The sequence below is a fragment of the Podarcis raffonei genome, chromosome 4 (genome assembly GCF_027172205.1).
Source record: "Podarcis raffonei isolate rPodRaf1 chromosome 4, rPodRaf1.pri, whole genome shotgun sequence".
NCBI classification, from domain to species: Eukaryota; Metazoa; Chordata; class Lepidosauria; order Squamata; family Lacertidae; genus Podarcis; species Podarcis raffonei.
Genome location: NC_070605.1, coordinates 85,043,185 through 85,058,324, shown reverse-complemented (window position 1 = coordinate 85,058,324; position 15,140 = coordinate 85,043,185). Strand labels below are relative to the sequence as shown.

The 15,140-nt window shown below is 42.3% G+C and overlaps 1 protein-coding gene and 1 non-coding gene across 3 annotated transcripts in view; one reads left to right on the top strand and one right to left on the bottom strand.

Moving 5' to 3' along the window:
• Window positions 1-3,464: 3,464 nt before the first annotated feature.
• Window positions 3,465-3,603, bottom strand: LOC128413261 (U4 spliceosomal RNA). Its single transcript, XR_008330286.1, has one exon. It is a non-coding gene; the product is annotated as a U4 spliceosomal RNA (small nuclear RNA).
• A 4,913-nt stretch (window positions 3,604-8,516) lies between these two features.
• PCCA (propionyl-CoA carboxylase subunit alpha) overlaps window positions 8,517-15,140 on the top strand; it is a 219,414-nt gene continuing 212,790 nt past the window's right edge. The window contains exon 1 of one of the 2 annotated variants that reach the window (XM_053384482.1): window positions 8,517-8,696. In XM_053384482.1, coding sequence (XP_053240457.1) covers window positions 8,595-8,696 — 102 coding nt within the window. In that variant the 5' untranslated portion in view covers window positions 8,517-8,594. The remainder of the gene's footprint in view (window positions 8,697-15,140) is intronic. The other variant, XM_053384481.1, reaches the window with a different exon arrangement.

Genomic DNA, 15,140 nt, shown 5'->3' with positions numbered 1-15,140 from the left:
GCTCTTTGATGTAATGCAATATAAAGAGCTTTCTGCATTTTATTACACATTACACAACTGACACTTTAAAATGTCAATTCCTGCCTATACTCGTGTACACATTTGCATCTGTGTTAATTGTTTAAATGATGAAGGGTCTTTTTAAGGAAGAAAACCCCCTTACTTTACCATACAATTAAAAAACGACAGATTAACAGGCTTTTTGATGAGATGGAAATATGGAAAATACCATGTTGTTTAAGTGGGATTTTATATTCGTCTACTGAAGTGATGAAGGAGCTTTTGTAAAGAAAGCCTTTCATCTTAAACATGCAGTGCTCCATCACAACATAATTACCCTAATTTGTATTCCGCTGTAGAAATAGGATTTTTCTGCTTAAACAAATTAAGTAACGATCACTAAGCCTACATGCCCAGCATTTTTTCCAGGTATACTATTATCTGTCTAGTGACAGTCTACTTATTCTTTAAAAACTTGTTTTCCATATTTTTATCTGGTTAGGCTGACTTTGGGAAACAAGATATGTAAATAGATATAATTTAATTGATTGCTTTGGATTCTTTGCTCTAAATATTTTTGTCCTGTTTGGGTAGCAAGTATGATGTACATTTTGCCTGCTTCCATAAAAGCATTTACATTCTGCCTTCCATTAAAATGAATGCTCAAAGCAACTTCCAATCTAAACAATGTTAAAATTGAGAATAAAATATTTTCTTTTACTTCTAGAGTTAGTTTCATCAATGTTTTGATGGCTCTAATGCGGCAAGAACAGACCACGTAGAACAGGGGTAGCCAACATTGTGTCCTCCAGATGATGAACTACAAGTCCCATCATCCCTATCAGCCATGCTGGGTGGAGCTGATGGGAGCTGGAGCCCAATGACATCTGGAGGGTGCCATGTTGCTAGAACAATGCACATTGATTTTCCATGCTCAAACAACATGGGCTTCCACCAGGTTCAGTAGTTCAGCATAGGCCCTTGCAAAGCAGTGCATGGTAAATTTTGCAACTTTTTTGCTAAGTTATCCCACAGGGAAGATTGCTTATTTACTTGTTCTCTTGGCTCCAGAGTATAAACATTCCTATTAGAGCATGACCTTAGCATTTGTTGAGCAAGCAAATAAATGTTTAGAACGGAGCACATTGACTGGGAAATCAGTGCAACCCATGACCTGTGGCACTGTGAGCTGACGCATGATTTACCATGTTCAGAGACATGGAATGCAATACAACTCTGCTCATAGTTTCTAAAGCCCATAGAAGTCACCTTGTCTTTCCAGGTACACAAGCTTTAGAATATGCAATCTGTTGCTGCAGGTGTTCTCGATGTCTTCTCTCAGAACAATGGTTCTGTTTCAGAATGGCTGCCTTTCCAAAGCAATAAAGCAAAATACTTTGGCCCATGGCTAGAGTTGCATTTCATTCATAAAAACTGTGTGGACAGTGGTTCTTCAAGTGATGCAGAAACCTATTGGATAGTGTCTGTGTCATCACTGATAGCATGTAACAAACTTTCCCCTCACTATGCTACCACCATTTTGTGTTCATTTCAGATTTATTGTATTAACTGACAAATATTTAGAAGCTAGATTATTCAAGTCCTTTAGATGAAAGAAAAAGTAGTTAGAGTAAGCAAATATGTACCTTATGTCTGTAGAAATGTCTCATCATTTCAGGTACAATTTTTCTTTCTTTTTTAAACATTTTAAAGGCTGTGTACTACTTTCCCCCAGTAAAACAGTATACATCTTCCCTAAATGTAAAAGCAAACAAACATGTTAAAATCCTGGTGGATGTTGATGCTTTTCTCCATTATTATACAAACAAAACCCTTGCTGCTTTTGAGATGGCAAATGCTCCCTTGACACTGCCCTAATCATGCCATATAACACAACGTTATTTCCTTTGGCTGCATGCTTCCTTAAATCCTATTGATTTCAATGGCATTTAGGGGCCCGTAATTGGGAACCGGATTGTGCCCTACAAGACTGTACAGTCTATAGTTGTATGGGAAGGCTGGGGCGTAATATCTTTTCCTCCTCGTCCCTCCAGCCTTAATGAACTCCTTCCATTCGTAAAGTGTCTCTGTTCCTTTGCAAGGAAGGAAACATGACTTGGGTCAGGCAGTTTCCGTCTGCATCAAGCTCTTTACTCTCCCATCCAGCTGGTTGCAGACATTCTGCTTGCAGCCTTCTCTCTCTGTCTCTGTAATCCTAGTCAGTTTCCCGTGGCTGCAGTGGGGTGCTTCCTTTGATGTCTCCCTGCAGGTGGTTGCCTATGTATGAAATGGGGCCTGCAAACAGAAACCCTTCTGCGGAGCAAATGAAAACACAGCAATAATGCCATTGTGCCTCTGTGTCTTATATACATGGGAAGGACTGACGTCAACGCCTAAGGATTTTGTTGTGTAATGTAATAACCCTGTACAAAGGGGGCAAAGATGTCTCATTCGGATGCTATTCTTTCTTCTCTGCCAACAGTTAGGCTATATCAATGTTTAGCAGGAAGTGGAAAGGTTGGAGGCAGAATATGTGTGGGATTCTTTATCAGCTGATTGGTTTTGACGTGAATGAATTACAGTACGAGTTGCCTTTGGAGGATAAATATTTCTTTTGGCTTGAGTTACCCTTACAGGCACAGGCTCCTGCAGTTGGGACATTATTGGGTTTTTTATATATATAAAAAATACTCATGAAATTGAGAAAAAACGTAATTTTCAGCCACGTGAAATAAAAATGGACCACAAAAATATCTGTAGCTGGCCCTTGAAATTCAGGGAGCGAATTAGACTTTGAGGTTTTTCAGACCTCGAAGCCATAATGTCAAGCACTCCCATCTGACTGCATTTACCCACAAACCTAGCAAAAATATGCATACACATAGGCAGAGATGAAGGTGCATTGCATGTGTTAGTCAAATTCCTATTACATTTTACCATAATTATAACCTCAGTGTTGAATGTGGATGATCGCCAACCCTTTGAACTCCTTAGTACTTTAAGCTGTCCACTTCACATAAATACCTAGAACGTAGACCATATTGTGGCCTTTGCCCCTCTTAAGATCCATTTTAGACTAACCCTGGAATTTATAGGTATATTGGAGAATAGTAGAGGTAGCTTGTCCCTGGTACACACTAATGGTGACAAAGCTCTAAGCAGGATGTGTTCCACATAGCAGGGGGGAAATGTTCATTTTGCTGCCCAGTCTTCTTCCAGCAAGCCATAACCTGGCCCCTTAAACATTATCTCAGCACATGATAATATTTCCCATTATGCCAAGAGCCCTGTAAACTATTTAACATCCAGGGCTAGCCATATGGCCGTTTTCAAATGCATCTGCTCAAGCCAAGTGGAACTGCAGTTTAGAGAGAGCATTTGTGACTTTGTGGGAAATGATTGCCTACAGTTGAAACTCATTTATAGTAGGGATTTTGGTCTCTCTGTGTGTGAGATAAATCTGTATTTTAAACCAACTATACCAAGGAAAACCATTTGACATTTTCAAATGCCCTAAATTTCCATTTTTATTTATTTTTATTTTAGCAATAGTCGTGCCTCGGATTAACCTCACTGGCCACGATACTGCCACTGCGCAAAGCTTTTTTCTTTCTCTGAATTTCCTTTTTAAGGAATTCCGAGTGTGTCCACAAATTACAAAGAGATCTTAAGGTTGTTGTGGTATGCAGAATGCAAAATTAGGGCAAATTGCATTTTTATATTTTGTTGGAACCCGCCCAGAGTGGCTTGGGAAACCCAGCCATATGGGCGGGGTATAGAATATTATTATTATTATTATTATTATTATTATTATTATATAATACAGTATACTACATTTATATCCCCCCTTTCCTCCATGATAGAACTTAAGGTAGTACATATACATTTCCCAGGCTGTAGCCATACCCTCACTTCATGTGCCTTCAGATCATATCTGGGGACCAAATCATCCCCCACCCCCAGGAAAATGAAGTGAATGGCTAGCAATTGCTTTAAAGGATCACAGGGCAGTTTACAATATAAAAACACAAACATACCATAGTAACAAACTTACCCTCCCACACACTCACAGTTTAATAGGCAATTGTTGTTGTTGTTTAGTCGTGTCCGACTCTTCGTGACCCCATGGACCAGAGCACGCCAGGCACTCCTGTCTTCCACTGCCTCCTGCAGTTTGGTCAGACTCATGTTTGTAGCTTCGAGGACACCGTCCAACCATCTCGTCCTCTGTCGTCCCCTTCTCCTTGTGCCCTCAATCTTTCCCAACATCAGGGTTAGCCAAAGGTGTAGGAGTATTTGTATGGCGCCTAAAGATATGCAACAAAGGCGTTAGATAAGGCTTCTTGGGGAGAGCATTCTACAAGTGGGGAGCCACCACAGAAAAGGCCTGTTATCGTACTGCTGCCCTCTGGACCTTCTGAGCAGAAGGCACGCGAATAAACGCCTCAGATGATGTTCGCAGGGTTCATACAGGAGAGGCCGTCTTTAAGGAGTATAGTATAGAATAGTGTAGAATGCTGCTGCAAGATAGCATTCTTGGAGCACCTGCATGAAGTCATATATAACATATTTTGCAGAAATTGCACTGGCTGCCCATGTGTTACTGGGTCTAGTAGCTAATATGAACTTTTAAAGCTGCCTACAGTCTGGGACCCAGTTCCTTGTCAAAGCACCTTCTTCCACATTAATCACTCTAGACCCTGTGGTCCATAGAGGGGGCCTTCTTTGTCCTCCTACTGGTGGGCTTGGCATAATGTGCAGTGAGGCAACCGAGATAAAAGTTTCCTTTATTGTTGTGCGCCCCTAACTGCCTTCCCATGAAGGTATGGATGGTAGAAACTGATGAGATCAGTTCCACCACCAAGTGAGAACATTTAAAATATTATCTCTGACATTCAGGATAAATGGGTGATTAGTGCTGATTTTTATATTTTCTTGTGCTGCTGTGTTAGATTTTTTTTTAAATGTATATTTCATTTGATTGTAAATTTTGTAATTTATTAGAAAATGCCCTGGAATCACTATATGAAGGGCTGTCTACAACTTAGATAAATAAAATAAAAATACATCAGTGTTTCTCTATTTCAGTCACTCTATCTATTCCCCTCGGTCAGGTTGTATGGTTTCCCCCTACTCCAGTATCTCAATATTCTGTGCCATCAAGCTATTATGAGACTGTTTGGGGGGTTCTTTTCCTAAGTCCCCACCCCCTTTTGTACATGTACATACCTTGGGGTTACCGCAAGTCTGCTGGTTCTTCTGTCTTGTGCATGGGTGGTGTGGTTTGGCTAAGAACAAGCATAGGAAGACACAAATCGGTATTAATATATAATTTCTGTTGGCTGAATGATAGCTCAGAGCGTGCCACTTTGACCCAATTGTCCTCATTAGTCACATCTGAAAGGTGAATGAAATCAAGAACATTCTTCTTTTAGATTCTCCCCCCCTTCAGTCTTTCATCCACCTTCCTATTGGTTTGTCCTTGATTTCCCTGATAGCAGTCGAGCTGGCCTATAGTTACACAGGGACAGTCTGTTTGCCCTTTTAAAAATATTGACACAACATCAGCTCAGGATACCACGTGCTGAGAAAGTGGCTTACCGCTTGAATCCTGTTTGCATGGCAGGCATTAACCTTTAAGGAGTGAGCGAGTCTGAAACCTATTTACTATGGAAAAAGCACTTTGCTTTCACTGTAAATTAAAGATCAGAGCTTGTGCAGACATAAATTATTTTCTTTGTTATTTCTCCTTAGTAGTTGACCCACTGCTTTTCCATTTAGTACACAGATATTCAGATGAAGGCATGACGGTTAAAAAACTAGTCTGGCAGGTGGTGAAATTCCATCAGCAGCAACCATGTGAAATATTCTGAGTTTTTTTTATCCACAAGTTCTCTAATAGAAGATCTAGCTTTTCCTTGTGGTTTATTATTATTATCACCATTGGTTTTTAATAGGGTAGCCACTGAATGCATTGCCAGATAAAGAGGCCAAAAGGTGTGTGAATCACAATCAAATAATTTCATTTTGCATTGCAGGTTTTGTAATTTTAAGGATGCATAAACAGTTTGACATTCTTTTCCACGCAAGTTTTACTTTGAGACTAAAGATGGTTTGGTCTCTTTCCCCCATCCCACCCTACTGAAATGCATGTTGTCCTTTCTTTCCCCCCAAATATTTTTTTCTGGTGCCATCACTGATATAATGGTAGCCAAGAAAGAGGAAGCAAAGCTGGAAAATACAGGAAGAAAATCAAGTATCTGTAAAATAAGGATTGGTGAGGTATCTATCAACAAGTCATGTCACTATTAAATTGGCCAGATATGTTGGTCAGAGTGAACACTCTCCAGTAGAATTTATTTGCAATAATGTCAGAGTTGCAGCTGACCCATAGTCTTGCATGCAAATTTAGTTCTTAGACACCTACTGTGCAGGGTTGCTCTGAGGATGAATGAGATGTGTTGCTAGAAACCTAAATAAATAATATATTGACAGGGTTAGGGTACCCATGGACTGGCTGCCTCTAGGTTATGCAACAGCTGGTTTTACCAACCAGCAACCGATTCAGATAATAATATGCTTCTCTATTTATGGATTGGGGTCACAAATGTCAGAGCCAGAGGGCCATCCTCTGCTGAGCACTTCCATTATACGCATTGGGTGGTGGTCAACTAGGTTTTACTTAGAGTTCACACACTAAAATGAATGAACATGACTAAGGTCCATTAATTTCAATGGATCTGCAATGAATAAAATATAGTTGAATACCATCCATTACCTATATAGGCAAAGAGCCCTGTGAGACCAGCCAGCAGTATTGACAAGGACTAGGTAGTCCAGTATAGATGTTCTGTTGTGTGGTGGAAAAGAAGGGTGGGGAGAGGAACATATAGGCCTTCTCCTTTCTGTCTTCCATGTATGAATGCTGAACACTGTCACTGACTGTATAGCCACTGTTCCAGTGAACTTTTGAAGCAAACAGAAAGCTGGTAAGGAAAACCTACACTGCCACCTTTTAGTATTCTGGCTGAGAACTGCCCTATGACTTTCCCCCTCTGTTCACATTGCAAGTGAGGTGATTGTCCTGCAGGGTTAATCTTTAATTTCTGGGGGATTTCAGAGCAATCTTGGCTGCCAGTGCATGTTGGCTGGGAAGGAAAAACCTTATCTGAACTGGAATCATACCGGACAAGAGGTGTTCTCTTTCATTTTTAGATGTTTGGAGGATGCAGGGAACAACGTCTATGGCTGTAAGCTACCCAAAAGGGCATATTTGTAATGTACTTTTTAATAAGCTTTAGTAGGTCATTTGTGGAAACACTGTGGAGCAGGTGTGAGTAATCTAGACTTCAGTTATTCAACCTAAATGTACAGTGGTACCTCGGGTTACATACGCTTCAGGTTACAGACTCTGCTAACCCAGAAATAGTACCTTGGGTTAAGAAATTTGCTTCAGGATGAGAACAGAAATCATGCTCTGGCGGCGCGGCGGCAGCGGGAGGCCCCATTAGCTAAAGTGCTGCTTCAGGTTAAGAACAGTTTCAGGTTAAGAACAGACCTCTGGAACGAATTAAGTTCATAACCCGAGGTACCACTGTATTGGGCGTAGGGTCATTAGAATCATAAGGTCATCTAGTCCAAACTCCTTCAATGCTTCCTGCTATTTGAACTTCTCTGCATTATAGGAATTATGGGATAGCACTCCTGATGCCATGATACCATAAAAAAAAAAAAGAAGTGAGCTACTCTGGTTGAGAACTGCAGGCAAGTTTCTCTGCAATTGGACGTAAGGCTCTGTGATAGTTGACTATGGCATAGCCAGGATGGCAAATAAGGATTGGAGTCATGGGCATAGCCAGGATTTATGGGGGGGGGGGAGAGGGCAGGCAGGACGGACACCCAACTGTCATCATCCTTTGTCTGGCTCTGCTTAGCTGATTCGGAATGAAATGTGTCAACAACAGCTGCTTTAAATTAACTTTCGTTTGACCCCAGGTGCTCAGAAAAATCTGTCAAAACAATCTCCACTTTTAGTTAAGCATTTTTATTTATTTACTTGATTTAGGGGGAGGCAGCTGCGCCCCCATGGGTGCAGCAAATCAATAAAAACCAATAAAAATACATAGCTAACAGAGGTTCTGCTCCCCCCCCAACAAAAGGCCTGTCCCCTCAACAAAAATCCAGGCTACGCCCATGGCTTGAGGTGGTGGGAGTGCGTTGGCGAAGCGCGAGAAAGCAGATTGCGCGGTGCTGACCACGCTCCCCCGCCCAAGTATACAGGTGCTGCTGCTGCATCCAAACGAGTCCTCCTCTCTTAGCTACTGCGCTTATTCACAAATCGCCCGCGAGCCCCTCCGTCGCGTTCTGTCTGCGGCCCGGGCCCCGCCCACCGCCGCCGCGCACCCCTCCCCTCCCTCTCCGCTGGGAAGCGGTCGCCCCGCCTCATTGGAGGAGAGGCGCGCGAGCCGAGGCAGGACGGGAGGAGGCGTGTGCCTTTTCGCTCGCCGGAGCGGCTCCCGATTGGTCGAGACGCGCCGAGGTGAAAGGGCGGCCCGTAGGCCGCTTGAGGTAGAGCTCCGGAGGCTCAGCCGACGATGATGGCGGCGGCGGCCTCTCTGCGCCGGGTGGGCGCTTGGCAGCAGCGGCAACAACAGCAGCAGCGCGGAGCTCTGGAGCGGCTGTTCGGGGCGCGAGCGGTGAGGCGACCTCAGGCGGGCGGTGGGAGGGACGGGCGAGTCCGCAGCTGCAACCAACCTGAGGGGGCGAGGCGTGCGTCCCCTCGAACCGGCTCCAGCGTCCCTGCCCGAGGAGGGCTCCCCCTGCCCCGGCGTCCCGGCATGCGCTGGCTGAAGCGCCCACGAACTGTGTCGGGGACGTTTGCGCGCACGCGGAGGGTTAAGTGCAACGGCGCAGCTCTCCCTCCGGGTTTGCAAGCGTGTCTCTCTCGTCAGCATGGAGGTTGCGGGCGCCGCGCAAGTGCCCGTGTCACGCCTGCCTTGTCATGTTGCAGCTGTGCACCTATGGGCTTGAAATGCGCGGCGGGGTCTCAGGTGTCTGCGGGTAAAGGGGTTTGCAAGCGAAGGCGCTGGACGTCGTCTCCTCCCCACCTACCCGCGTTGGGGAAGCGCTTTCGCTAACAGCACGGCGAAAGAGGGTCCTTTGTGATGTTTCTGTGTGATGATGCGTGTCAAACGCGGAGACAATCCTGTGCAAGAGGCAGCGCGTGGAGTAGCATAGGCGTCCTTGTGAATGGTGTCACCTTCCTCCGAGAGGATGATTGCCTTACCTTATGGCTTGACTGCATATGTTTAAGAGCATATGAACTAATGCTTAGACTGAAGAATGTTATAATATGGTTCCAAAAGTTATTGTGGGTTCGAATGTTAGGCATCACACCCTTGAAGGCCAAAATACTAATTTCTCTTTTGCTCTGGCTAACTGTGTGTGCAGAGGTAGTGAAGGGCACAGCACATATGGCAGTCAGGTAGGCAGACACTGCAGTTTTTGACCTGGATTTTGAATTTGTCATAATCACTTGCATCTTTGGCTACTCTGAAGTCCATATAATCAACAAAGACCTGTGTTGTATTGAAGCCCTATCCTAAGGAATTTTTGACTAACATAAGTGGAAAGTGATATTGAAATGAACTAAGTACTATATCATCATGCTTGCCCTAAATGACTTTATTTTTTTTGCTCAGAGAAAATTCAAGAGTGAAGGATCCAGAGGCACTTGTTGCACCATCCTACAGAAGGTGGACTTAACAAAAAAAAAGACAGGATATTCATAATTTAGTATCCCTGTAATTGCTTTTTATAGAGAGAACACAAAACCCCATATTGTTCATCCATACACTGAAAGTTTGTTCTGGCTTGGCACTTCTTCAGTTCAGGTGTTACATCATACTTTTGAGTTTTCATGCTTTCTACAAGTGTTTATATGTCCCATTCTAACAGTACTATCCAAATACATTTTAATGAGAATTATAAAGCAGATGCAGGAATAATACTGAGGGCCAATTATTGAAAATTATTCACATCTTTGTACTTGTATGCACAGTATTTCTCTTAACAATAATTTGTCTGTATTCATGTATACTATAATATGTGTGGTGTATATACAGTTTTCAGCTGTTCTTTAAAGAGTAAGAACAACCCTCAATCTTTAATGCAGTGTCTGATCTGGAGGAGGAGAATGAGATGGCCATTACTTCTTTTGCTAGTAAGCTTATGCAGTGATGTGATCATGTCACATGGATATGTGCACAATACTGCAACTAGTTTGCCACCATTGCCATTTCAGTATGGCTGAGATATATATGTTTTTGTTGACTAAGTACTTCATAACTTAGCATGGTAATTAGATTTTTAAAATATCCAAGTTGCTATGGAGAGTTAAAAAACAATGACTATCTGACTGTTCTAATAGAAAGGGCAGTCCTCTTTGTCTCTCTCCTCCAAACACTGGTGTGCCATCCCTTGTAATTGAGTCTGTTAACTTGTTTGCCTTAAATAGTCTCAAGAAGTTCTGCCACAATAACTAACATGCTTATGAAGTGTTTTGGAAGCCTGTCATCTGTTAAAATTAAACCTTAAATTACAGGTTAGGTAGGTAAATGTTTAATTTCGGTTAGAGTTAAAAATTAAAGTTCACAGTGAAGCAGTTGAAAGGGTACATTTATCCCCATAAATCTCAAATTGCCTGCTTTGCATAAATCTGAATTAAACTACCACTGTCACCTAACATAACTAGCTGTAAATGTTTTGTAGTGGAAGTTCAGTTAGAGGCTTATCAGAGGCCAATACAACACTGACTGTACAATATAAAACACAGTGAGCATTAACCACCCATTTAACCTGTAGCAGTTTGGTAGTTGCAAGCAAGTTAAGGCTAGTAACTATGAAAAGGTAATGTATAAAACTACAGGGATGTGATAGGCCTGCTTAGCCCAGTCCTGTTCTTACAGGTTTGTGCTGCCACACCATACCTGTAGGGGCCAAGCTGGACAAGAAGCTGTAATATCTGTGACTGAATTTTGTTTTAGTCCAAAACAGTCATGGGGGTATAAGCCCATATTGAGTCCCATACCTTGCACCTTTTTCGGGGTCTAATGCAGGGTTTATCAAACTCGGGTCTCCAGCTGTTTTTGGACTACAACTCCCATTATTCTTAGCTAGTAGAACCAGTGGTCAGGGATGATGGGAATTGTAGTCTAAAAAAACCCCCGTTTGGTAAACCCTGGTCTAATGGGTTCCACTGTTGCAGTTATTTTTGCTGTGTGGAAAACATACCTTTGCCTGTGTGTTTTCCACTGCAGCATCTTGGGAGATCCTCAGTTCTCCTTTCTCAGTCTGATTTGCTGACCTGCCCCTACTTTGGACACTCCCTTAATGAGTTCTAGTAATGCTCACTCATGTTGGTCTCATGTACTGTGCTTGCCAAGTTAGGAGCTGCCGAGAGGCAGTATTATGTTCCTATCATTAGCCTAGCGAGTGGTCTGGGAGCACCCAGTGATTTAGTATTGTTGAAGATTTGATTAGGAAACTATCTAGAGCCTCTGTAAGCTAGTCTAATCTTTACAAGGAAGAATATTACTATGCAGTGTTTATGGCAAAATGACAGTTCCTGTCCCCAAATCCTAACTACATTGTGTAGCGTAATGGTGCCATTGTATGTGACTGTGGATTGACAAGAAAACAGGTTCAGTATGCTCTGATCATTTAGTTAAGGAACAAGTCATGTACCAAGTCTCCCTGGTAGTTAGCCACTTTTACTTGTGAAAAGCAACAGGGGCGGACTTGGGTAATATGGCTCCCTGAGCAAGGACAAAATTTGATTCTCCCCCAAATACCCCATTCACCTTTTGTTATGCACATGCCTCAAGTACACTCTGTCATAGTTGCAACAACTCAATTGCCCATCTGACCGGGGCCTAACTTTGAGTAGCTATCCATATAAATATAGGTTTTATATTACTACTATCACTACTACTACTATTATTTTGTACACCCTCAGCTCACTTCCCTGTGCAGGGGAACCACCCACACCACATTAAATTTGGTGCTGGTTGCAAATTGTGTTTTCTGCAGTTGATGAATTCATAGACATGTTAAGTTTGGAAAAATACAGATGTTAGTCAATATTATAATGTGTGATGCAGATTGGATTCCTGGGCAATAAATAAGTCATCTCCATTTTTGATGTTTGGGTGAGTGAGCCACACTTAGCTAGCTAATATGGCACCATCCATTCACAGTAGAGAGGTTTTTGCAGGTTTGCAGAAGTGCAGTGGTGCCCCGCAAGACGAAATTATTTCGTTCTGCGAGTGTCTTCGTCTTGCAGGTAGCGGTAATTAGCAGATAAGCGGCTTAGCGGCTATTAACGGCTTAGCGCATAAGCGGCAATTAGCAGATAAGCGGCTTAGTGGCTTTAAGAAAAAGCAAAAAAAATCGCAAGAACCCGAAAAAATTTTCGTCTTGCGAGGCAACCCCATAGAAAAAATTCGTCTTGCGAAGCGGAAAAAAAATCGGAAAACCCTTTTGTCTTGCACGTTTTTCGTTTAGCGAGGCATTCGTCTAGCGGGGTACCACTGTACAGATATTCTGCAGAAATACAAAACCCCTCCTCAATTTGTCCCCCTTTCTAAGAGCCCAGTGAATGCAGAGTGTGCTTAGCAGGTATGTAATGTTGGTTAACTGTTTCAGTGTGAGTGTGGTGGAATGCAGACCTGCGGAAGAGGAAGAATGGAGTATAATGGACAGTGTTTGAAATTCACTAGGTACCAGGTCAGTTTTGTGACTGCAAATGGTCCACTTGCAACCAAATGCAGATGTCCTGTCATTGGCTTTGCGCCCGACATCACCACCATCTGACTGGTGTGCAGCAAAGTTTTCTGCTGCTATGCCACCAGTGTGGCAGCAAAATTCGTGAGAAGATTACTTTTCAGGGTGGTGCATCCCTCCTGCTAACACTAACACTAATGGGCTTTGATAAGACTTTGGGCCTAGGTAGGGCTCGGCTGTGATGGCCAATTTTTCTTCTTTTCTTCCAAGGGCATGGAGTTCAGGTTGAATGCTTAAGTCTCAGTGGAATGAGGCCAATGAACCAACTCCAGTTATGAAGTAGCAGCATGAGAAATTTGCCAGGTGCCAGGCACATTTTGCAAGCACTTTGAGAAGTCTTGTCACCATGTATGGCGACTGAGACTCGAGAATAAAATTTCCACCACTGGCGTTGAGGGCACGGGAGGAGAAATACTTCCTCCACTGTAGCGCAAGTCCATCAGGCTGGAGCTGAGGGCGCAGGAGGAGAAATGCCTCCCTGTCCATTTCCAAAGTAGGATCGCTGCTGTGGAGCGAACTGCCACTTCCCCTGCCACAACATGGGTCACCTTTGTAAAAAGGACAAAATGGCGACCCAACCTTCTGTTTTTGTGCCCATAATCAAGGTTCCATGAGCCAAGTGGCAGATAGTTTTTTCTTTCCTAGTTTTTGGCGCTGGGAAGTAGGATGCAAAATTTCTCACATTTCAAGGGTCTAGACCAGAGCTTTCCATACTGTGTGTCGCGACACATTAGTGTGTTGGCTGCAGTGTGTAAGTATGTTGCACAAATACTCCCCGTGCTCCTCCCAGGACTGGAAAGGGGTTAGTTTAACCTCTGATTTGCTAGTAAAACTGAATTACTGTCATAAAATGATGCATGCCTAAAAAGGGTGTCACCAACATGGGAAGTTTGGAAAGGTTTGATCCAGACCCTCATCCACCTTACATTCAGTGTTACATTCGCTGTTTCATTGGATGTTTTAATGTGTTACAAACTGCTTTGAGATTTTTTCCATTAAAATATAAAGTGGTATAGAAAAGAAATTAATAAGAGCAATAGCAATAGTAGTAGTAATCCACTGGAAAAAAATATGACCAGACATTCTGTTGAGGCGACAGCAACCTAGGTTTAAGGTGCCATTTAGCGATTAGCTTATATACCCGAGTTTCTAACACTGAAATTCATGGAGGAAGGCAAGGTTGACTGACTAGAACAGTGAATAGGAACACTCCACATTGCAACATTTTGTTGCAAGCACCACTGCTTTAGAAGATTTTCAAGTATTTTTGTTTAATTTCCCCTATGTAAACCAAATAACAAACTGGAATTTCTGACATACATAAAACTAAATCGAACCGAGGCTGGCATGGGATGTCACATTCGCAAGAAGTGGTGGTAAAGCATGTTAACTGGATATTTGCAATAAGATACAGACAGGCAAGTCTATTGTAAGAAATGAGAGAACATTTATTGAGATGGCTCATCAACTGTTGGGCTTATCTGTATTATCCATTTAGGTAACGATTACAACATGACTCATGGTAGGTTTGCTAGTGTCTTGAACATATCAAGCTTAAAAATGCATTATCCCCATGAGAATACAGTCATATGTGCCAGGAGATTTCTGATAACATGCTGTGAGGTTGCTTTCTGTGTTGGAAATGAACGGTTCATATGTGTACTTGTATTTTTTGGAAACTTGAAGACTGTAGTGAAAATTAATGTACAAATCTATCATTATTCTTGTGAAAATTAATGTACAAATCTATCATTATTCTTTAGTTTCTTACATTGATAGAATAGATACTGCCCTGGTATTTCTTCTTGAAATTAACCCTGGTATATAAATTATTTTATATATATATATATATATATATATATCAAGGGGGAAGACAAGAGAACCAACATGGGAAACTGGCTGAGAAGATTTTGAGAATTGCTTTGGTAATTTGAGCTGTTTATACTACAGTCCAGAGAAGTCTGTGCAGGGTTATTAGAATGTTAACAAGATTCTTGCACAGACTTCCATACTTTCTGGAAGAAAAAGCTGCTCAGATTACCAAATATTAAGCTTTTAAATTTGACTCAGATTCTGCACAGATGTATGTGCCTGCTAATATAAACAACTGCCGTAATTTGAGAATGAAATACTTTAAAATTTTATAAACTAGGGATTGCTAATCTGTGGCTGCCTAAATGTTTTTGTACTGCAAGTCTCTTCATCCTTGACCGTTGGCAGTCCTGGCTGGGGATAGTGGGAGTTGGAGTACAACAACATCTGGAGAGCCACAGGTTAGACACACCTATTATAAGCCA